Source organism: Temnothorax curvispinosus, unplaced genomic scaffold (genome assembly GCF_003070985.1).
Source record: "Temnothorax curvispinosus isolate PA1 unplaced genomic scaffold, ASM307098v1 QBEX01011242.1, whole genome shotgun sequence".
NCBI classification, from domain to species: domain Eukaryota; kingdom Metazoa; phylum Arthropoda; class Insecta; order Hymenoptera; family Formicidae; genus Temnothorax; species Temnothorax curvispinosus.
The window spans coordinates 81,865-104,332 of NW_020221022.1; the positions used below are offsets into that span (position 1 = coordinate 81,865).

The 22,468-nt window shown below is 38.4% G+C and overlaps 3 protein-coding genes across 4 annotated transcripts; 2 read left to right on the forward strand and 1 right to left on the reverse strand.

The window, feature by feature from the left end:
• Positions 1 to 695: 695 nt before the first annotated feature.
• On the forward strand, positions 696 to 18,247 carry LOC112461289 (dynein heavy chain 7, axonemal-like). The gene is made up of 47 exons (XM_025026480.1): positions 696 to 1,091; positions 1,228 to 1,753; positions 2,399 to 2,545; positions 2,649 to 2,843; positions 3,044 to 3,420; positions 3,515 to 3,736; positions 3,914 to 4,211; positions 4,406 to 4,753; positions 4,823 to 5,088; positions 5,211 to 5,364; positions 5,465 to 5,691; positions 5,768 to 5,969; positions 6,045 to 6,279; positions 6,356 to 6,471; positions 6,595 to 6,873; positions 7,046 to 7,303; positions 7,365 to 7,649; positions 7,712 to 7,960; positions 8,069 to 8,414; positions 8,482 to 8,651; positions 8,728 to 8,859; positions 8,937 to 9,158; positions 9,278 to 9,729; positions 9,900 to 10,094; positions 10,221 to 10,368; positions 10,454 to 10,675; positions 10,758 to 10,930; positions 11,013 to 11,322; positions 11,432 to 11,677; positions 11,763 to 11,992; positions 12,051 to 12,270; positions 12,380 to 12,568; positions 12,696 to 13,070; positions 13,219 to 13,391; positions 13,473 to 13,718; positions 13,784 to 14,071; positions 14,218 to 14,409; positions 14,484 to 14,710; positions 14,819 to 15,192; positions 15,252 to 15,432; positions 15,510 to 15,698; positions 15,756 to 16,353; positions 16,423 to 16,633; positions 17,035 to 17,269; positions 17,433 to 17,584; positions 17,664 to 17,945; positions 18,020 to 18,247. Exons 1-47 carry the CDS (start codon positions 766 to 768, stop codon positions 18,224 to 18,226), a joined length of 11,895 nt encoding a protein of 3,964 aa, XP_024882248.1. The 5' UTR covers positions 696 to 765; the 3' UTR covers positions 18,227 to 18,247.
• Positions 18,248 to 18,420: 173 nt separating this feature from the next.
• Positions 18,421 to 20,835, reverse strand: LOC112461290 (dynein regulatory complex protein 10-like). Its single transcript, XM_025026481.1, has 8 exons — positions 20,697 to 20,835; positions 20,239 to 20,345; positions 19,891 to 20,102; positions 19,387 to 19,564; positions 19,172 to 19,307; positions 18,928 to 19,077; positions 18,710 to 18,839; positions 18,421 to 18,625 (listed from the first exon to the last, which is right to left on the reverse strand). Exons 3-8 carry the CDS (start codon positions 19,972 to 19,974, stop codon positions 18,434 to 18,436), a joined length of 870 nt encoding a protein of 289 aa, XP_024882249.1. The 5' UTR covers positions 19,975 to 20,102; positions 20,239 to 20,345; positions 20,697 to 20,835; the 3' UTR covers positions 18,421 to 18,433.
• A 145-nt stretch (positions 20,836 to 20,980) lies between these two features.
• LOC112461291 (RILP-like protein homolog) lies at positions 20,981 to 22,462 on the forward strand. Of its 2 annotated transcripts, none has more exons than XM_025026483.1 (3): positions 20,981 to 21,846; positions 21,967 to 22,087; positions 22,252 to 22,462. In XM_025026483.1, exons 1-3 carry the CDS (start codon positions 21,535 to 21,537, stop codon positions 22,395 to 22,397), a joined length of 579 nt encoding a protein of 192 aa, XP_024882251.1. In that variant the 5' UTR covers positions 20,981 to 21,534; the 3' UTR covers positions 22,398 to 22,462. The 2 variants fall into 2 exon arrangements, with proteins under 2 accessions (XP_024882251.1, XP_024882250.1); XM_025026482.1 differs by having other exon boundaries at positions 20,983 to 21,846; positions 21,967 to 22,111.
• The last annotated feature ends 6 nt before the right edge of the window (positions 22,463 to 22,468 follow it).

The window sequence follows — 22,468 nt, forward strand, 5'->3', positions numbered from 1 at the left end:
TGTCGTGATATATGTACATATATATATGCGTTATATAAATACAGATATATATATAAAATTTAATATCGCGATGAACTTTGTATTTTGCGTTACCGGAACAGTCAATGTGTAAAGGAAAAATATATTATATTGCATCGTTATCTTCACATCTTCGGTACCGCGAAATCGCAAGCTAGCGGCCATTGGATAGATATCAAACTACCAGACACGTACTATCGACAGACTCACCGCACTTATGAAAGTATTATTCTGAAAACAGCTGTCACGTATATAAATACACAATAAATATTTACGTTAAAAAGAAGAAAGCAATCTGTCATTCTTTTTACACATACAATATATCCCTCAAAATTTCCTTTATTTCTGTATTACATATTTCTCGGATTAGGCGTCCTTTTGTTTTTGCACAAATGCTAATTTCCAATTATTTCTTGCCTCATCAATGCATATTGCATTATTACACGTTAATAATTCAGTAAAGATATCAAACGGAGTTATGTTACAATTGACATAACGTGTATCCATGTTATTGCGACTGCTATGGTAACGCAAAGTTTGCGTTGCAAACCCCTTACCAAGCAAGACGAAACCTAGAACCGATAAGTTGTAACGGTAAGTTGAAGGAGAGAGGTTGAATGACTATCTCTTATTTTATGATTTTCTACCTATCTTACCTAAAATACGTACACGCGCTTAATGTTCTCGAATTTACATTAGCATAACAATTCCGATAAAAAAAAAACGTGTAAAGGACTTGGTTACACGATGGAGAGCCCGCGTTGTATACGAGAAAAAGATAAAACTCAGAGAAAAGAAGAAGCCATGGAACAAGATAAAAGCGACAAAGGAATTGACATTTGTCAATCGGAACCGTGCACAGGAATAACAAAGCGAGATGAAGAGCCACCCGTCAGGAAATCTCGTAAAAAGCATTGCGATTGGATGAAATCCAATTCCGATACATATTGCCCCAATACCAAGCTTTTCAAAAGTTATCACACGCATCGAAAGGCGTACGATCGCTTGAAAAAATATGTTAAAGATGAACTGAGGAGTTTCGATTTAGCACAGACATGCGAAACTTTGCCCAGGTAAGTTACTATAACAATTCGCAAAGTATCGTTTGCTTGTTGCAAAATACAACATATTATAAATATTCCTGTAAGTTTATTGCACGTAAATTATGTATAAAATTATGTTTAAAAAACTATTGAAAATGATTTAAAGGGACACTACGGCATCGAAGAAAAAGGAAAAAGAAATGGTTTTTCACAAGGACGATTATTATATGTCGCTACGTCGACGGAGGGCCGAATTTCGGATGCATCTGATTAAGAAAATCAAAGGGCCGATGAAATACGACGAAAGCCGGCGCGAAGATAAAATGGAAATTTGCAGCGACTATGCAAATGAGCGGACGGCTTTAGACGACGATAGCGTTTGCGGACAAACAGCAGCAACTCCGAGCGACGTCGACGATATCGCCGACATTTGGCTCACGGAGGAAGACAAGAATCTCTTGAGGTATTACTACTACATTCTTCATGAGGTTGACGACGCTCATGCAGGCACCTTAGATTCTGACACGTTAAAGAAGATCACGAGCATGGTGTCCGCTGAATGGCAGGAGAGACACGACGAGTGCTTCGACCAATTAATTCGGGAATTAAAAACTGACTATGTCAGGAGCATGAAAAAATCGATCGTTGACTTTGTGCTGCAGGAACCCTTCGAGGAGGCGCTCCGCGTTCCGGTAAGTACGACGTCTACAACGATCCATATGTAACATATATATGAAGTATTATTTCACGCGCAAATTTTTTGGGCGCCTGATGTTGGGTCGGCGTTCAACATGCCCTTTTGCCGATAATTCAACGGTCGCTTTCACACCCGATTGTGCACATTACAGCCGTTACTCTCCCGAGAAATCGCTGAATTGTTGTCGCCGGAGCACAGTGTTAAGTATAAAAAAATAAAAGCGAAATTGGAGAAGAGATCGATCATCCTGTATCACCCGTGCATACGCAAAACTTTAGATTACTGGTATCGTGAATACGGGTTAGTAAAAGTTGGCACATAGTATCAAAATATCGTTATACGTGAAATGATTCTTATACATTATAATTTTGTATAATTTTGTAATTCGTAGAGAGGCCAAACAAATAGACAAACGAGAGCTGGCGTCGTACAGACAATCGTACAATCTTTCGAAATTCGATTACAAATTTTTAAGAATCCTCAGAGACACGAGCGATGATCTTCTCAAACGGTGGCTGCCAAAGATCTGTAACGTTTTACTCGCAGTAAGAAATTTGCTTTATTATTCAAGCAATAAAAAGTACTAGCAAGTATCGATGTTAAATTACGTCTGATTGTTGTCAAAATTTTCACATTTAAGGCTTCGAAGAAGGGAAATTTGCCACCGGTGGACAATCCGCAATATAATAGATTCTTCAATTGTCTTGCCTACGTCATGGAAGATCAATTGCGAGACTTGTGCTTGCGTTCAATGGAAGACTACATTGATTATCTCATGGATGTCGGTGTACGTATATATTTTACAGACTTTGATGTTCGATTAAAAATTTGTTTTTAATATATATATTTCGGTCAATTAAGTTAAATTTAAATATAATTATTATGAACAGCACACAAATTGTGGCTTTAATATAGACGTTGTGGTACGGAACACATCTGTTGTTTTTGATCCCACATTCAAAGCATTTGCGAACGGACTTTCAATGCTGCTAAATTCTCTTTACGATGCTGTAACAACGTTACCACGAGCGGAAGTAAAACTTGGATGGATTTGTCCGAGTAGTAGTTCACCTGAATTGCTCAAGGTATAGACGTCACGTAACGTTGTTCAGAAAATATCGTAAAATGTTTTAATAAAATCATTAATTAATTGCCAAAAACTATCATTTCGAGTAATTATTTCATTGTTAAACTCACTAACAACGTACACTTAATATAATGATTAGAAATTCTTAATAAAATTATTACAATACTATAATTATTAAATTTCTATATGTTTCCATAGCCAATGATTTCTTCAGATCTTCTTGAGCAACACGCAAACGCCATATCAAATTTAATTGAACAATATAGGATTGGTCCAGAAATGCAACTGCGCGAGTTTGATAAATATATGAGTTTGATAAACGACAATGATATCAATTACGTTCGGAACTTTGTGAAGGCCCAACCGCCTAATCCGTACCAGAAATATTGCGAACTCGTTGATTATTATGATCGTTTGAGCAAGAATATTCCGCTAGAATTTTATTGGACGTCTTTTACCGATCTCTTTGAAGTTCGCAGACATCATATTATAGAACATCTCGCTTCTACAGCTGCTCACCTCAAAGGAGAATTAATTTCAAAAATGGTCGCTGATTATCAGCAAAAAGTTCGAGCGTACGTTTCTCGCCGATTTTTATATTTGAATATATAACTTTGCGATTAAAAAATCTAATAATAGTTTTATTATTTAATAACTTTTAATTATCAGTATAGGAGAGGTTTATCAAAACATCGCAGACCAAGCATTAAGTATACCGCCCAACACATCAGAACTCATGAAATTGCAGGCTTTCATACATAAATCTGAAACAGAGACTGTTTTTGAGCTGGAGACTCGGTTGAGAGAAGTAATGAAATATATAATATTTTTATCAGATTATCACCATTTAACGCCAGTCGAGTTGAAGAGCAATAATTTTGCTTTTCATTGGTGAGCGCGTTTTAATTATATTAATTTAATTCGCAGCAAAATTTGTTCTGTAACTCAAAGTAACAATAAACCTGAATAGTTAATGTAATTACATGTGGAGACAAGTTTTTGTTCACATAATATATCTAAAAATTTTGAATAATGTGAATAATTCTGTTGAAATTCTCGCATATCCAGGTATCACACAATGCCTGAAATTTTCGAAAAGCACCGAGAGATAATTGCAAGTAAAACGGGTGAATATCAAGCTACGCTCAAAGCCAGAATCGAAAAATTTGAACAGGATCTTCAGATTTATGAAAAATACTGCAACGAGTTGCAATATTGGGGCAATATCGAAGAGATACAACGATATAAAAAGAAAGCTACGAGTCTTGATAAAAAATTGATTGCTGCTATGGATACAATCGCAGAATTCAATGACGAGGAAAAATTATTCGGTTGGGAAACGTCGCGGTATCCCTTAAGAAAGAAGGTAATACAAAATAATTTAATTTTGTTGATTTACATTTATCTGTACATATGTTTAAAATTTTTTCGCAATTTAGTGATGTAAACAAATTATGGCAATTATAACATGCTTCGATGTTTTACATTTATATTTTCTATCTCACATATTCTTAAATTTTTCTATACGAAAGAAATAATATTATTTTTATTGATAATTAGATAGCCGATAAATTGGCACCTTATAAAAAATTCTATGACATCGCCTGCGAATTCTTAACTAATTACGAGAATTGGACCGAAGCTATGATAGGCTCATACGATCCCGAAGTGATTGAGAACGAAACAGGCGTTGCATATCGCACGGTATATAAGTTGGAGAAGGCTTTTCAAGAACCTACAGTGAGAAAGCTGGCAGAAATCGTAAGAATGAAAATCGAAGAATTTAAAGAGCACATACCAGTGATAATGACTCTTGGAAATCCTTCCCTGAAAAGCCGTCATTGGGAGCAGGTTTCAGAAATTGTTGGGTTTCCGATAAAAGTCGATCAATACATGACGTTGGCCAAGGTAAATGCAAACTAGTCTAATGCTATCTAGTTTGTCATTGGCAGATCGTAATCGTATTTACGTCCACAGATTCTCGACTACGGTCTAGGCGACTATGTCGCGAAATTTGACGTGATATCCGAGTCGGCTACTAAAGAGGGTAATTTAGAGAGGGCTTTATTCAAAATGTATTCCGATTGGGCGGATATTGCATTTACCGTCACTCTTTATCGCGACACCGGCACATATGTCATCGCCAGTGTGGAAGAGATACAGCTATTGCTTGACGATCATCTAACAAAGGCTCAGACCATGAAGAATTCTCTTTACATAAAGCCGTTTGAGAAAGAAACCCTGTAGGTTTACAAAGCTTTAAACAAAGCTTCTTTAGAGAGAGAAAAGTTTTAATTTTTTTATCGGTACCGCTATATTTTTATTGTCAAATAAAATTCATTGTCACTATTTTCTATGCTATTAGAGAATGGGAAGCCAAATTGCTCTTGCTACAAGATATTATGGATTATTGGCTCAAAGTTCAAGCGACATGGATGTATCTTGAACCGATCTTCTCATCGCCCGATATACAGCAACAGATGCCAGAGGAGAGTCGACGATTTACCGCCGTAGATAAAGTTCGTAATTATTCGCAACGTAAATTAAATCGTCGCATTACCACTTATACAATATACAAATTTCAAACGATTTAAAATTTGAATTATATGTGTGAAATAGATCTGGAGAGAACTTATGACAATCGTAGCGGGTAATCCAGCAGTCATGATCGTCGTCGATATCGACAAAATGTTGGATCGTTTGAAAAAATGTACCCATTTGCTTGAATTGGTGCAAAAAGGACTTGCCGCTTATCTAGAGAAGAAGAGGCTCTTCTTCCCGCGATTTTTCTTCCTCTCTAACGATGAACTTCTGGAAATCTTGTCTGAGACAAAGGATCCTACGCGGTATACGCTTTATCACGCTGATTATTGTCATATATGTTCGATTGCTCGTAACTCTGCATTTTAATTATTATCGTAGAGTGCAGCCACACTTGAAAAAATGTTTCGAGGGCATCGAAAAATTGAATTTCACCGATGCAATGGAAGCCACAGCTATGATGTCATCCGAAGGGGAGGTGATTATTCTCGAGGACGTAATCGATACGACTGCTGCGCGAGGACAAGTGGAAAAGTGGCTCCTTGAGCTTGAAACTGATATGAAAAAAAGCGTGAAAGCTCAGGTCAATTGGCCGACAACGATCTCGAAATAGATGAATTATTGAATTATTAAACATATTGATTCAATCTTCCTTTAGGTGATACGAGCCAAAAATGCCTTCCCAACTAAAGCTAGGTGTCAATGGGCCTTGGAATGGCCGGGACAGACTGTCCTCTGCGTCAGCAAATTATACTGGACGACAGATGTTACTGATAAGCTTCCGAAGGGCTCCGAAAGTTTAAGAGATCACGTTGAAATATGCACGTACGATCTTAATGAAATCGTCAAGCTTGTTCGTGGTAAATTATCAACGCAGAATCGTACGACTTTGGGTCGGTATTCTGTTTGGCAATGTATTCAGTTATATCGATCTGGAAATTATTCCCTTTTTCTTCTTTTTATTTGCAGAAGCTTTAGTAACGCTGGATGTTCACAGTCGTGATGTGTTGGCGCAGTTATGCGAGCAAGGTGTAAATCAAGTCGCGGACTTTAAGTGGCTTTGCCAACTAAGATATTATTGGATAGTGAGTTCGATTCAGATATATGTGGTCTTTTTTTTTTAATTTGTTATAATTTACATTTGTTATCGTACATATTCAGTATCGTCAATAATAAGATTTATGCTACATAAGAATTCTGTTCTGTAGGACGACGACTTGTACACGATGATGATAAATTCCAAGCTGGGCTATGCATACGAGTACCTGGGCAATACGTCGCGATTAGTGATAACACCGCTCACCGATCGATGCTATCGCACCTTATTCGGGGCTCTCAGCCAGCATCTTGGCGGCGCTCCGGAAGGGCCAGCTGGGACAGGAAAGACCGAGACTACCAAAGACTTGGCAAAAGCAGTCGCCAAGCAATGCGTCGTATTCAATTGCTCGGAGGGATTGGATTATATCGCCTTGGGCAAATTTTTCAAAGTACGTGTTGGAAACATTTAATCCGATAGTGTGCAGATACACAAACACATTTGTATATCAAGCTGAAGTTTAAAATATTTTTTTTATTTGAGTACGGAACATAGCATGCTATTTATGTAACAAATAAATTTTCTTGTTCTGAATTTATATAAAATAATATTATATTCTACAGGGATTAGCCAGCACGGGTGCATGGTCTTGTTTCGACGAGTTCAACCGCATTGATCTAGAAGTCCTGTCGGTAGTGGCGCAGCAGATACTAACTATTCAACGAGCTATACAAGCGGGGAAAGAGATTCTGATATTCGAAGAAACAGAATTGAAATTGGATCGTACTTGTGCGGTATTCATCACGATGAATCCGGGATACGCTGGCAGAACGGAATTGCCAGACAATCTGAAAGCTTTGTTCCGACCAGTAGCTATGATGGTAAGTTCAAAAACGCGCCTTGAAAAAACCAAATATATTGTATTTTCTTCATATTCGATAGGTACCGGATTACGCCTTAATAGCAGAGAATATTTTGTACTCATATGGATTCTACAACGCAAGGCCTTTGTCTATTAAAATAGTTATGGCTTATAAATTATGCTCGGAGCAACTGTCCAGTCAGAATCATTACGACTACGGCATGCGAGCGGTGAAGTCTGTCTTAATAGCAGCAGGAAATTTGAAATTGAGATATCCGGAAGAGAACGAGGATATTTTAATCCTGCGTAGTATCAAGGACGTGAATTTGCCCAAGTTTCTTAGCGAAGATATACCGCTGTTTCACGTATGTTTATACGTTTATGTGCAAGTAAGGGGAGGATTGTCATTAAAAATATGTTATTTTAGGGTATCGTCTCGGATCTTTTTCCAAACGTGCAACTTCCTGAGCCGAATTATGTGCACTTAAACGCGTCCGCACATAAAGCATGCGCCGCTGCGAACATCCAATGCGTCCCTGTGTTTCTGGAAAAAATCCAGCAAATATACGAGATGATGTTGGTCAGGCATGGATTCATGATCGTCGGATATCCCTTTGCCGGCAAGACTACGGCCTACAAAATGCTGGCTGACGCACTCGAAATTTGCGAAGAAAATGTAGGTGCTCCGAAATTTAATTGTTACCTCAGTGATTCGTGTCATAAACAATGACAGAAGTAATTATACCAGTATATAACGATTAAATTCAATATCGATTTCGAACAGAATTTGATGAACGAGCGCAAAGTGGAGATAACAGTGATCAATCCGAAGTCGATAACTCTGGGACAATTGTACGGGCAATTTGATCCAGCGTCCCACGAATGGAACGATGGTATTCTGGCTGTTAGCTATCGAGCTTTTGCAACTTCGACAAACGACAATCGAAAATGGTTGGTCTTCGATGGTCCGATAGACGCGATGTGGATAGAGAGTATGAATACCGTTCTTGACGACAACAAAAAGTTGTGTCTAATGAGCGGAGAGATCATTCAGCTGGCGCCGACGACCAACCTGATATTCGAGCCATTAGATCTGGAAGCTGCTTCACCGGCAACGGTATCTCGTTGCGGTAAATAAGTCCTTTAATGACAATAGTAAAATCTAGAATTAGATGATTGACAAATCGTTCATAACAGGAATGATTTATATGGAACCTGGAGCGTTAGGATGGGAGCCCTTGTTAAATTCTTGGATAGCCAAATTGCCAGAAGTGATAGATGAATGGCTACGAGTCTTCCTGTATGAATCGCTGTTTCTTAGATTTTGTAAACCTCTTTTTCACCTATTACGCCGGTGCAATGTAAAGGTAGAATATCTATTCTCATTATATAATAGAATTAGGTATCATGATTAAATACTGTTCACACTTTATTAATTTGCAGGAAATATGTCCGATGCCCGATTCAAACCTTTTGCGATCTGTCACTTATCTCATGGATTGTTTTTTGGATGACTATTATAATGAAGAAGTAGTAAAAAATATAAGCGAACTTGATCTTCGAGCACAGATAGAAGTTGGAATTTGATGATCAAATAATTAATAAAACGTTATAAGTTATAGTAATAATTAACTTTAAATATATTTATGTAGGGCTCATTTTTCTTTTCGTGCATCTGGGCAATGGGAGGCACTTTGGAAGCCAAATATAAGGAACAATTTAGCATTTTATTTTGTGGGCTTCTGGAGAAAGAATTTCCACTTCCACTGATGAAGATATTTAAATTACAAGAACCCGTTCCGCCACCTTTAAAACCCTATATATTTATCATGCCGAAGCATAATTTGGTATTTGATTACAGATTTATTAAGGAGGTAAAAACATTTGAAAAACATTTGAAAAACATTTATTTATCTAATTTTAACATCTATAAATATTTTCATCTCTTAAGAAGACATTTTATTCTGTCAAGTCTGTCATTTCTTTTTATCAGGGCAAAGGAAAGTGGAAATTATGGTCGGACGAGTTAATATCAGCTCCGCCGATTCCCCGTGACATCCCTGTCAATCAAATAATCGTGCCAACCGTAGAAACGATACGGTACACGGCGCTCTTTCAGATGCTGGTGCAACACGAGAAGCCGGTGCTTTTTGTAGGTCCGACAGGCACCGGGAAATCGGTGTACATAATCGACTTCTTATTAAAGAAGAACAACGCCGCGGTGAATAAGCCGTTGCTGATCAATTTCTCCGCGCAGACTACCGCTAATCAAACGCAAGATATTATTATGAGCAAATTAGATCGCCGGCGTAAGGGCGTTTACGGTCCTCCCATAGGTAAACGATGGATCGTCTTCGTCGATGATGTCTCGATGCCGATGAAAGAAACATTTGGGGCCCAACCGCCTATAGAATTATTGCGACAATGGTTGGACCACTGGCAATGGTGACGTATCCTGAATTGTTTGTCGTTATTGATCACTTAATATTTGATTTTTTTTATTTTGATGTATAATTTGTAGATAAAAATATGACATATTTAGACATTCCTTAAGTAGCGTATTAAATTTAATTTCAGTAAAACATTCGTAATTTTTATTAATTTCTTATCGGTAGGTATGACAGAAAAGAAGGAACGCTAATAAAATTGATCGAGATCCAATTAATGTGCGCGATGGCTCCGCCAATTGCCGGCAAAGATGTTACGCCACGATTCAAACGACACTTCTTCGTTCTGGCAATATCTGAATTCGAGGATGACGTTATGATCACGATATTTAGTAAAATTGTTCTGTGGCATCTCGATACGAGGTCTATAAATTTAAAAATATTTAATAGAATGTTCAGAGAATACGTTTTAAATTTATCCCGAGTAAACATCTTGTTTTATGAGAATTCAGAAGTCCATAATATATGTATATGTTTCTTTGTGTGTAGGGGTTTTAGCAAAGAATTTGATCCATGCATTGATCAAATCGTTTTAGCAACGCTAGACATTTACAAAGAAAGCTTACGCAATTTGCTACCGACACCTGCGAAATGCCATTACATGTTTAATCTTCGTGATTTCTCCAGAGTTATTCAGGTTGCCTATACGTTATTTTCCTGTTGTTCTGTTATTCTGTTATTATACATCTCCAAGAAAAATTCTTATTGCAATTATCACGCAGGGAGTGCTTTTATCGGTTCCGGAAACTATGCCCGCACTCTCAAATATGAAGCGATTATGGGTTCACGAGATACTTCGTGTATTTGGCGATCGTTCCGTCGACGAAATCGACATCAATTGGTTGATACAGCAAATAAGCGTGACACTAACGAAACGCATGGAAGTCTCATTGGAAGAACTCTTTGAAGACCTGCTTCCAGAAAAGAAACAATACATAAAAAGAGTAAGGTCTTATTGTTTTATTAGCTAATAAAAAAGAAAGTTGTGCTTTGATATATATCTTACATTCTTGCATATCTCTACAGATCACCATAAATGAATTGCGAAATTTGATGTATTGCGATTTTACCGATGCCAAGGCAGATATTCGCTTATACCAAGAAGTTAACGATTTAGAACAATTGCGAGAGATCGTGGAAACGTATCTTTCTGAGTATAATTCGATGACAAAGAAGCCTATGAACCTGGTATTATTTCGGTAAATCTGTCTTGAAAATTTGGTAAATGTGGTATTTGCAATTAATGCCCGATCTTGTGCTAAATTCAATGTAAATGTTAAGGTTCGCGATCGAGCATCTGTCAAGGATAGCTCGTGTCATCAAACAACCGCGGAGTCATGCTCTCCTCATCGGAGTCGGCGGGTCTGGAAGGCAGTCTTTAACCAGATTGGCGTCGCACATTTGCGACTACGACGTGTTCCAAGTCGAACTTACGCAACAATATGGCCTGCATGAATGGCACGAGGATATCAAAACTATTCTAAGGAAAGCCACTGCTACCGATTTGCATTCGACTTTTCTTTTCAGCGACATGCAGATTAAAGAGGCCAACTTCTTGGAAGATATCAGCAATATGCTTAATTCAGGAGAAGTAAATAAATAACGTATTAAATTATTTATTTTTATCCGCCACTTTGTCCATTTATATATCTTTTTGCCAACATGTAAAAAAATTTAACAAAATGTCGATTTTTATTTAGGTGCCCAATATATTCACGGCTGATGAGAAAGCTGAAATATGCGAAAAGATGAAACAGATTGATCAACAACGAGAACGAGCGTTGCAAACGGACGGTAGTCCTGCGGCACTTTTTAATCTATTCGTGCAAATCTGTCGCGATCAGTTACATATTGTTGTCACTATGTCTCCCATCGGCGACGCTTTTAGAAATTGGATTAGGAAATTCCCGGCTTTAGTTAACTGTTGCACCATAGATTGGTTCCAGGTATTAAAATAAAGTCACCAGATTTTATCACCGTTGTTAAAAAAATTTTTTAAATAATATTACATCGTTAATTTCATCGTTTAAGCCATGGCCTGAAGACGCCTTATTGGCTGTCGCGACGAAATTCTTGTCTACAGTCGAACTTACTGATCACGAAAGGAGTGTCGGTATTGACATGTGTCAATTCTTCCACGTATCCACTCAAAAATTAAGCGACGAATTCTTAGTTCGTTTAAATAGACGTAATTATGTGACGCCTACGTCTTATCTCGAAATGATCAAGACTTTTCAGAGCTTACTCGACAAGAAGCGTGGGTAAGTCTGATTCCGTTAGGCCTTGAATCTACCCGTTTAACTTTTCATAATGTTACAGAGAAGTGTTGCTCGCTAAGACTCGGTATGAGGGTGGATTAGGACAATTGGATAGCGCGCAGCATCAAGTGACGGAGATGCAGAATACATTGAAACAATTGCAACCAAAATTGATTGCGGCCACGCAGGATATCCAGCGAATGCTGGCCGACGTTGAGAAAGAAAATCAGGAAGTCGCAGAGTTTGAGAAAGTAGTCAAAGTCGACGAAACCGCGGCTGAAGTAAGATCGTACAATATCATATTATTAACACAATAATATATTATTGATATTAAACGTAAAATACAAATTTAATGAAACTGTGCTCCTATATAAAGTTATGATCATATAGGTTGTCGCGAATGAAGCAGCTGTGATAAGAGCCGAATGCGATGCCGATTTGGCCGAAGCTATGCCTATCTTAAATCGAGCTCAAGCAGCGTTGGACACGTTAACATTGGCAGATATCGCGATAGTGAAAGCAATGAAGCATCCGCCGTATGGTGTGAAGCTCATTGTGGAGAGCGTTTGCGTCCTCAAGGTATAAGGCATTGTGCAATGAAAAACGGCGTATATATTGTTATTTACAAAAAAAATCTAACATAATAATTACTCAGATATTAATTAAGTTGCTTACATATTGTTGTAATTTAAGTGAATTATTGCAGCAAATAAAGCCAGAGAGAGTGCTGACGAAAGAAGGTGCATATATTGATGATTACTGGAAGGCCGCCTTGAGGATGCTCAGCGATGCTAAATTTTTAGACTCGCTACTTCACTTTGATAAGGATAATATACCGGATAAAGCAATAGAAACGATACGGAAGGAATATCTGATCAATCCGGACTTTGATCCGGAGAAGATCAAGAAGGTGTCAACGGCTTGCGAAGGATTATGCCGTTGGGTTATCGCAATGTCTGAATACGATACAATCGCGAAAATCGTTGCTCCTAAAAAACAAGCCCTGGCACGAGCTGAAGCTGCTTATCACGATGCTATACAAAAATTAAACACTAAGAGAGAACAATTGCGCCAAGTACAGGTATGCATTACGAATATCAATACAAAGGTTACAAGGTCAGATTATAAATATAAGACAAATTCAAGAAATAATATATGTATACTTATGAAAGTATACTTATGTGAATCTTATATTTAAAAAATTTAATTTCTTAAAAATCCGCTATTAGAAAAAGTTGTTGGATCTTCAAGAAACTCTAAGCAAAAAAAAAGTGGAGTTTCAAACGATGTCGGATCAGGTGGCGGATTGTGAGACAAAACTGAAGCGGGCCGAGGATCTCATCGGGGGATTAGGCGGGGAATACGCACGTTGGTCCCAAACCGCCACGGAATTGGGCGAGACGTAAGATCTGTCTGAAGCAAATCTTTATTCTTGATTATTGCAAATATTCACATTAAATTTGACTTTTTACTCTCTATATAGATATTATCGGCTAACGGGGGATGTGCTAATCGCTTCCGGTGTAGTGGCTTATTTGGGCCCGTTCACCATGCCGTTTCGTGTCCAACAGATAAGCGAGTGGGTGCAATTGTGCTCGGATATGCAAATGATTTGCAGCCACGATTTCCATCTGCGTGATGTACTCGGCGATCCGGTTTTGATCAGATCGTGGAACATCGCCGGGTTGCCCGCCGACGTATTTTCCATCGACAACGGAATTATCGTTACGTAAGTCAATTGTAATTTCAGTAACATGTTATATCGCGTAATATCAACGTTGTTTTTTTTTATAGAAATGCCAGAAGGTGGCCGCTGATGATAGATCCACAAAGCCAAGCTAATAAATGGATAAGAAATATGGAGAAGAAAAACAATATAAGCATTATTCGATTGAGTGAACTTGATTATGTGAGGACCTTGGAAAACGCAATACAATTTGGGCAACCGGTACTCTTGGAAAACGTAGAAGAGGAATTAGACGCTATTCTTGAGCCGATACTTCTCAAACAGACGTTCAAGCATGCTGGTGCATTATGTGTAAAATTGGGCGACACCGTAGTAGAATATAACACTAATTTTAGGTATGCTTTAATTACATGCGTAAAAAATATTGCATCTGTTTTACATATATACAAGAAGACATATGATCAGGAAACTTGAGACGAAATATTCTTGCACATAATATATAATGTATAATGCTTATCATATTGGTACATATAACACACAGGCTTTACATCACGACAAAGTTAAGGAATCCTCATTATCTGCCGGAAATAGCGGTAAGAGTAACTTTGCTGAATTTTATGATAACACCGAGCGGTCTAGAGGATCAGTTGCTCGGTATTGTGGTCGCGAAGGAAAGGCCTGATTTGGAATCGGAAAAGAACGCTTTGATTGTACAAAGTGCCGCGAACAAAAAGTATTTTCTTTGATACGTTTCGATTTTATGCATTTCACTTATATCATTTTTTACATTATCTGATGTTATGATAGGATGTTGAAAGAGACAGAAAATAAAATCTTAGAAGTACTTTCCGTGGCGAAAGGTAACATTTTGGAGGACGAGGAAGCTATTGATATTTTAATGGTGTCCAAAAATTTGAGCGATGATATTCAAGTGAAGCAAACGGCCACAGAAGTTACGGAAAAATTGATCGACGCCGCGAGATTGCAGTATCAATCTATCGCTGTCTATTCGACCATACTCTTCTTCACGATAGGTAGATCAATCGTGGAAGATCAATCTGATCAATAATAGAAGAAAAGTTGTTGATACATTTCTAAGCGAAAGTTTTAAATAGATTTTAACCGGATTATTCTTTTTGCAGCGTCTCTAGCTAACGTAGATCCAATGTATCAATATTCATTGGCCTGGTTTGTGAATCTCTTCAACATGGCTATCGATCACACAGAGGTGACTGATAATATCGAGCAACGTCTGAAGAATCTGACCAAATACTTCACATATTCCCTTTACGTCAACATCTGTAGATCTTTATTTGAAAAGGATAAGCTATTGTTTACGTTGCTTCTCGTTTTTAATCTGCGCGAAACAAGCGACACGTTGAAAACAATGAACCAGTGGTTGTTTCTATTAACTGGTGGGATAGGTTTGGAGAATCCATATGCTAATCCCGCCGACTGGCTGCTTGTCAAGCATTGGGACGAATTGTGCAGACTGGATAATGTTAAAGGATTCGAAGTAAATTTTTGTATAATCAATCAGAAATTTGATATTTATTATAAAATGCACTATCGTAGGGCATCAGAGAATCATTCTCTAACGCTGTTGGCGAGTGGAAGAAGATATTCGACTCGAGAGAACCGCAGAAACAGCGCTTCCCTGCGCCATACGACAGTTTAAATTTATTCGAACGACTGTTAATTCTGCGATGTATCCGTCCCGATAAAATTATCCCAGCAGTGCAGTTGCTGGTGGAAGGTATAAAAAACAAGTAAATATCAATTGAATAAATTGGACGGACATCAATGATTATTCCGATAATGCGGATGTTGTAGAACAACTGGGCACGCAATACATAGAAGCACCAGCTTTTGATTTGGCATCTTCCTTCGCGGATTCTAATTGTTGCATTCCACTGATATTCATCCTGACTCCCGGCGCCGACCCGGCACAAACTTTGTGGACATTTGCTGACGAGCAAGGCTACGGTGCTAAACGTCTTTTCTATTTGTCTCTCGGCCAAGGTAAGTGTTTGCCGCGTGAAGATTTGTCGCGTGAAATTAACCATATCATTGTTTCAGGTCAAGGGCCAATAGCGGAGGGATTGATAAAGAACGGTGTGTTGCACGGTAACTGGGTGGTACTGCAAAACTGTCACTTGGCCAAGAGCTGGATGCCAACCTTGGAGAAGATATGCGAGGGTCTGATACCTGATACGATTCATCCTGACTTCCGGCTATGGTTAACCAGTTATCCAGCGGAGCATTTTCCTATATCGGTTCTCCAGAACGGCATCAAGATTACGAACGAGCCGCCTAAAGGACTCAGGGCCAACATTTTGAGATCCTACGCGAGCGATCCAATCAGTAATCTGGAGTTCTTCGAGGGCTGCATTCAAAGCGAGTACTTCAAGAAGCTTCTGTACTCGTTGTGTTTTTTCCATGCTATCGTACAAGAGAGACGGAAGTTCGGCCCGATCGGCTGGAACATCCCATACGAATTCAACGAGACCGATCTGAGGATCAGCGCTCTGCAATTGAAGATGTTCCTGGACGATTACGAGGACGTGCAGTTCGACGCTTTGATGTATCTCACGGGTGAATGCAACTATGGAGGCAGAGTTACGGACGAATGGGATCGTAGAACACTGAATACTATCCTGTCCAAGTTCTATTGTCCGTGAGTATTAGTGAATTGTGGTAACTTTTATCAATCGATCAAAAGATTATTACTTACGTCCTTACTCAGGGAACTGTTGACCGATGAAATATACTACTTTGATGCATCGTCTACTATTTATTACTGTCCGATCGCCAGAGAATACGAAGCATATATCGCACATACGAGGAAACTTCCAATAATTACAGAACCAAGTGTATTTGGCATGCATGATAATGCCGATATTCTTAAAGATCAGCGAGAGACAGACCTGCTATTCACTTCATTGCTGCTCACTCAAGTAAATTTATAATACTTAAATTTTTAAGAAAATAACGATTATTACATTTTATAATTATCATCGTTTTTCTTGATTTTATCAAACATTATTCAGGATCGAACGGTATGTAATTATGATGTTACCATAAAAAATAATGGAATTTTAATTTATAATTTGATTAATTATACTAACCGCTAATAAATTTTTTATAATTATGTATTTTATGTGATTATCTTTTTTTACTACTCGCTCTCAGGATCTTTGGAAAATTAAGGTATGTTACATATCGCTTTTCGAAATTACGACTTGCAGATATCATGGATTACTATAATAAATCTTGATCTCATTCTTCCTGAGCGCATGAGATAAAATTCTAAATGGATCAAGATAATTTGAACAAAGATAATGTTCTTCTTTCCTAGGAAGCCGTTAAATCCGGTTTGAGGCAAACCTCTGACGATGAGATAGTTTATGGTGTTGCAACAGAAATTTTAGATAAGCTTCCAAATGATTACGATGTCGTTGCAGCACTTGCTAAATACCCTACGTTATACAGCCAAAGCATGAACACTGTGTTAGTGCAAGAGATAGATAGATTCAACAAATTATTACGTTGTATCAGGAGTAGCCTTATCAATGTACGAAAAGCTATCAAAGGTATATCTATTCATTCCTCGAAGAAAGAAATGCACGCGAGATATTGTCAATTAATTTAAATTATCAAATCAATCTTTCATATTCTAATAAGAGTATTGTGATAAAAATTAAAATAACATCTTTTGAAAATTATTTATATTATCGCAATCCTGCAATAACGTAGGTTTGATCGTAATGTCCGTCGAACTTGAAGATATTTACGGAGCAATCTTGACGAGCAAGTTACCTCTGTTGTGGAAAGCAAATTCTTACCCTTCTTTAAAACCTTTGGGCAGTTATATCAATGACTTTTTACAACGTTTAACATTTTTACAGGTGATTATCTCTATGGTACTACTTTTATTTCTTTTCTTAAAGTATTTTAAAGTATATGTATGAATTTATTGTTATGTAGAAATGGTATGAAGAAGGACCGCCCGTTACATTCTGGTTACCTGGATTTTATTTTACGCAAGCGTTTCTAACTGGGATATTACAAAATTACGCACGAAAGTATCAGATCCCTATAGATCTTCTCACGTTCGATTTCGTAATCCTGAAAGAGACTGTCGTCACGATCGCGCCCGAGGATGGCGCTTACATTTACGGACTATTTTTGGACGGCGCAAGATTCGATATGAAGGAAATGTGTATAAATGAGAGCTTTCCCAAAGTGCTTTACGACAACGTACCCTTTGTAAGTGTATTTATTCCGTAAGGAAGGTTTATAGATCAATGAGATAAAACTTACCTTTTACCCAATATTTCCAGCTGTTGCTGATACCGATGAGGAAGCAGGATATCGAAGAAAGACGATCGTATGTCTGCCCGCTCTATAAAACCAGCGAACGTCGCGGGGTATTATCCACCACTGGTCACTCCACAAACTTCGTCATAGCTGTACGATTGCCCACGGTGAAGCCAGCTGAACATTGGATTTTACGAGGAGCGGCTATGCTTTGTCAACTCAGTGAATAAAATAAACCATCATAACGTCGTCACTAGCTTTTTCCTTCTATCTAGTTTTCTCATTACGGCAACAGATTATGTGTCTTTGTTAGCACATAAAAAATTATTTTCGGTGCTGTATCTTTGCTTCGTCGCGTGAAAATTGCATATATTGATAAACTGATGTCATATATCTCTTCATTCAGACACGAAGCTGATGGAAGTCTGACAAAGCGGTTATTTTCTTTTCATTTTTCGTCGTTTCTTTAAGGAAATACGCTCGAAGTACGCCCTCCATGCTCTTTGAATGATCTTAGCAGCTTGATTGCGCCTAAAGAGCTGCAATTTTTCGGTGAAAGCTATCATCAGCGCGATTTCTCGCTCCTTCTTAAATCGAACGTACAGCTCCCGTTGCACGGTCAGCTGATCCTAATAAAAAAGAAACCAATGACAGCTCGGCAGAATTATACATATTAAAAACATATTAAATTCGAGATTAAACGTATTACAAACCTCCATTTCTTTAATTTCTGCTTTAACAGCTTCATTATCTCTCGATAGTTCCTCTGTCAACGTATGAGACGCGCCGATGTCGCAATCATATTTAGCAAGGAAAGTGATATATTCTTGTTCGACTTTTGCGCTGAAATACAAAATTAATTGACGTTTATTCCTCAAATAAATCTTCTCCAATTAAAAGGCGTTTTTTATAAAGATTACTCCGGATTTACCATATATCAAAAAGCTTCTTCTCGGATGTCGCATTGGATTCTGTAACGTCGTGCAATCTGCGCTCTGCCGAATCTATTTCAGATCGTAGCAGTTCCTTTCGCGCTTCCTCTCGTTCTCTTACAATCAGCATCTCCCGCATTGATTCTTCCCTACCATTTATAAAAATAAAGTTTATTATGAAATTCTAGAACACACTACAGCGATATGATTTTTGGTTTAAGTAAATAATAAATCTTTTGGTACCTTTCTCTTGGTATCTCTATTTCTGACGTCTCTCTGATGCTTCGCATTATTTCCTCCTCATCGTTTACGCAGGTAACGATATCCCTCAGAAGGATCTCGGAGCTCAAGTCTTGTTCTCCAGACATCTCCCGCAAAGCTATCAATCGATATCTTTAGCCCGCGTCCGAAATAATGCGTATTTTTTTACAACAAAAGAATTTTTTTATTCAGTTTACCTTCAAGTTCCGCCAAAGTTTCCGCTACTTTCGTCCGGCAATCGTGCAAATTGATAGCGTGCGTGCATTCTACTTCAGGAGTTCTCTTCATGCGGGATATCACGAATTGTTTGAGAAGTCCAATGAGATCAATGATCTCTCGAAGCAACTGCGAATCGTGGGCGCCAAGTTTTTCAATCTGTTAAATAACAATAAGAAAGAGGATGACTCGAACACACAGGATCACAATTAACATTCAACGTTCAATTGTTACAGTGGGGATAATTTTGAAATCAAATGTAATTCTACGAACGCAACATGGCGATTTTCAGCGCGAAGGTAGCGCGTTATCAGACTGATACTGATATGCAACTCTTTTTCGAACATGTCGATTGGTTGACCGGAGAAAATGTCTAAATAGAATACTTTTCCAAATAAAAAAGACGCGTCGAAGAAAATTAATAATTTCTTGGAAAAACACGATGTATTTGTTTAATTCACAAATTTTATAACGTTAAATTATACCGATTTCTCTATCTTGTTTGTGACGTCCGACAAAAGCTTCTCCATTCGAATTATCGAAATCGCGATGTCTTCTCGCTCGCTCATGATTGATATCACTTCTCCCTGAGGCTTCTTAGATGATCTTCTCACGATCTCTTTACTCGCATAATTATCCGGATACGTCTAACGATCCAACAATAGGTATACTTCTATGGTTACCAGTTATCACCTTCCTAAGCAGAACAAAAAGAAAGTCATGATGAAGTCGAAGTGGCATTAAAGTGATTTTTAAGTGATGAATAAAATCACGATAACTATAGTCTTTCATGATACCGCTATAAGTTTTATATATGTCCTTCCTGAGCTTACGTTTCAATTGAGTATTTTTATGCAACCAGCAACATGTCGACGGAGCGCCTCATTTTTAGCCGTGTCCTAATCTTTTCCCATTTGAAACGTCGAGGCACCAGACGAATCTATAATCATTAAAATTAAGAACCGCGTATAAATACCCTCTACATTATTAAAATAAAAGTCTGACGTAAAACATCTTTTAAAGTCTCTCAAGATGTGTCACGTTATCTTTTATTTACTGCGCGATCATCGAACGATCGTTATCTTTCGGTTCATGCGTATATATCTCGACGAGGATATAAGTTCCTGGATTATATGAAATAAATAAAGATATCGATTCGCCTTACAATTAGAACAAAAATAGAGGAGCTGATGCGTAAAAGATTCTTGTAAAATCCCTAAGTGTCGAGTGTTATCTTTTCGCGTATCGCACGATTATCGATCATATCATATATAGCAACGAAGATAAGCACCTGTTGTCAAAATAAAAACGTCAGCTTCTCTCGCTATTATACCTGTGTGCGGGTATGGCGTGTACGTAAAAAAATATAAATTTTCCATATTTCGCGATTTGTTTCGCCTCGTTGTGCAATAACTGCAATAGATATACACAAATTACGAGAACGTCGATAGGAAAAACAATTCGTGTCCAACGTTTCGTGGTGCTCCGAGAGAAGGCGTTTTCCTCGCAGCTCGCAGCGCTGTAGGCTCGATGAATCGCGCACGCACACATTCACGCAGTACACACACACACGCTGTGAATAATCTCAATCATCTGCTCCGCCGTGACTTCTCTCCGTGTGTGCGACCGGAATTTAAACATGACGTTTTGATGGAGCTGCTATGACATCACCGGGGTCCGTTGCACTTGCCGGGCTGGAATACGATCTGGAAACGTCAAGTGTGTAATGTGAACGTCCGTCGACGCACGAACACCGGCTCCGTCGTTTTGACAATTAACGCCACACCTAAGTCACGCGATTTATTTATCGCAAACCTACAGGCACGTACACTTGCAACGTACGTACCAGGAGGGAGTCCTGTTTTCCCTCGAGATACTCCAGGATACTCCATGCAGTTTGGCTGTGATTATATTATCTGTAATTTCGTCCTGTATGTAACACGATTCTCTGCCGGAGTCGCCGGAGATCGCACGAGGGTGTAGATTTGTAGAAACGCTCGGATCCCCGAATCCGTAGAAAGGCGTAATCGCGTAATCCTAGAGACGGCGAAACGTCTCTATGAGACCACCTTCTCGTAGCGCTGAGCAGATCTACGCGTAGAGCGTGCTGCGGCCAAAAAGTTGTATTCATGCCTTTTTGTCTGAGAGGTAACGCAACTTGCAAAATGGAAGAATATTCTGTCGCGTCTGACGTGTCGGTGGTGGACGTGTACGACATCGCATCGGAGATAGGGAAGGAATGCGAGAAGCTCATAGATCTGTTTGGGGTGGAGTCGGTTACCAATCTGATGCCAAAGGTGATAAACGCTTTAGAGCTACTCGAGAATCTCGCCACCAAGAACGAGCGCGAAAATACCATGGTACAGGAGCTGAGTGCCAAGATCTCTCAGCTTGAGAGCGACAAGATTGGGAAGGCTGAGGATAGGCAACGATTTGAAAAGGTTTAGCTTATACGTTACATCGGCATCGTTAACGATGATCTCGATGCGATTTGTAATTCATCGTTATATTTGATAGCACAGTAGTATTAAGTATTGTCAAGTTTGATTTGATTCTTTTAGGAACTGGAGCAAATCGAAGAACACTGGAGACAAGAATCCCGTGACTTAGTAGCCATGGTTACTAGATTACAGGAAGAAAACAGACGATTAGCCGAAGCTCTGCAAGAATCACGTAGCGACAGTCAGTACAGCAGTAAACAAACAAGTACTAACACCAATTAACCTGTTACTAATCCAGTAATCGAGTAATCATTAAAAGGTTTTGTTAAACGTGCAAATATACGTTTGACGAAACAATGTACAAATATATAAATAAATGAAATAACCGTTTGCATTAATTTTCAGCTATCACAGCTAGTCAGGAGGTTGACGTAGCCGTTCTGCAACACTTGAGGTCCATGATAGATAAACAACGAGATCAGATTCGTGCTAGAGATCGAGAATTGTCGCAAAAAACTGCAGAGATTGAAAATGTAAATTGGTATATTTAGGTGTATATAGGCAATTGGATGATTTTTCATAATAGATATAGGCTACGGTCAACGTGACGCTACAAATGCTT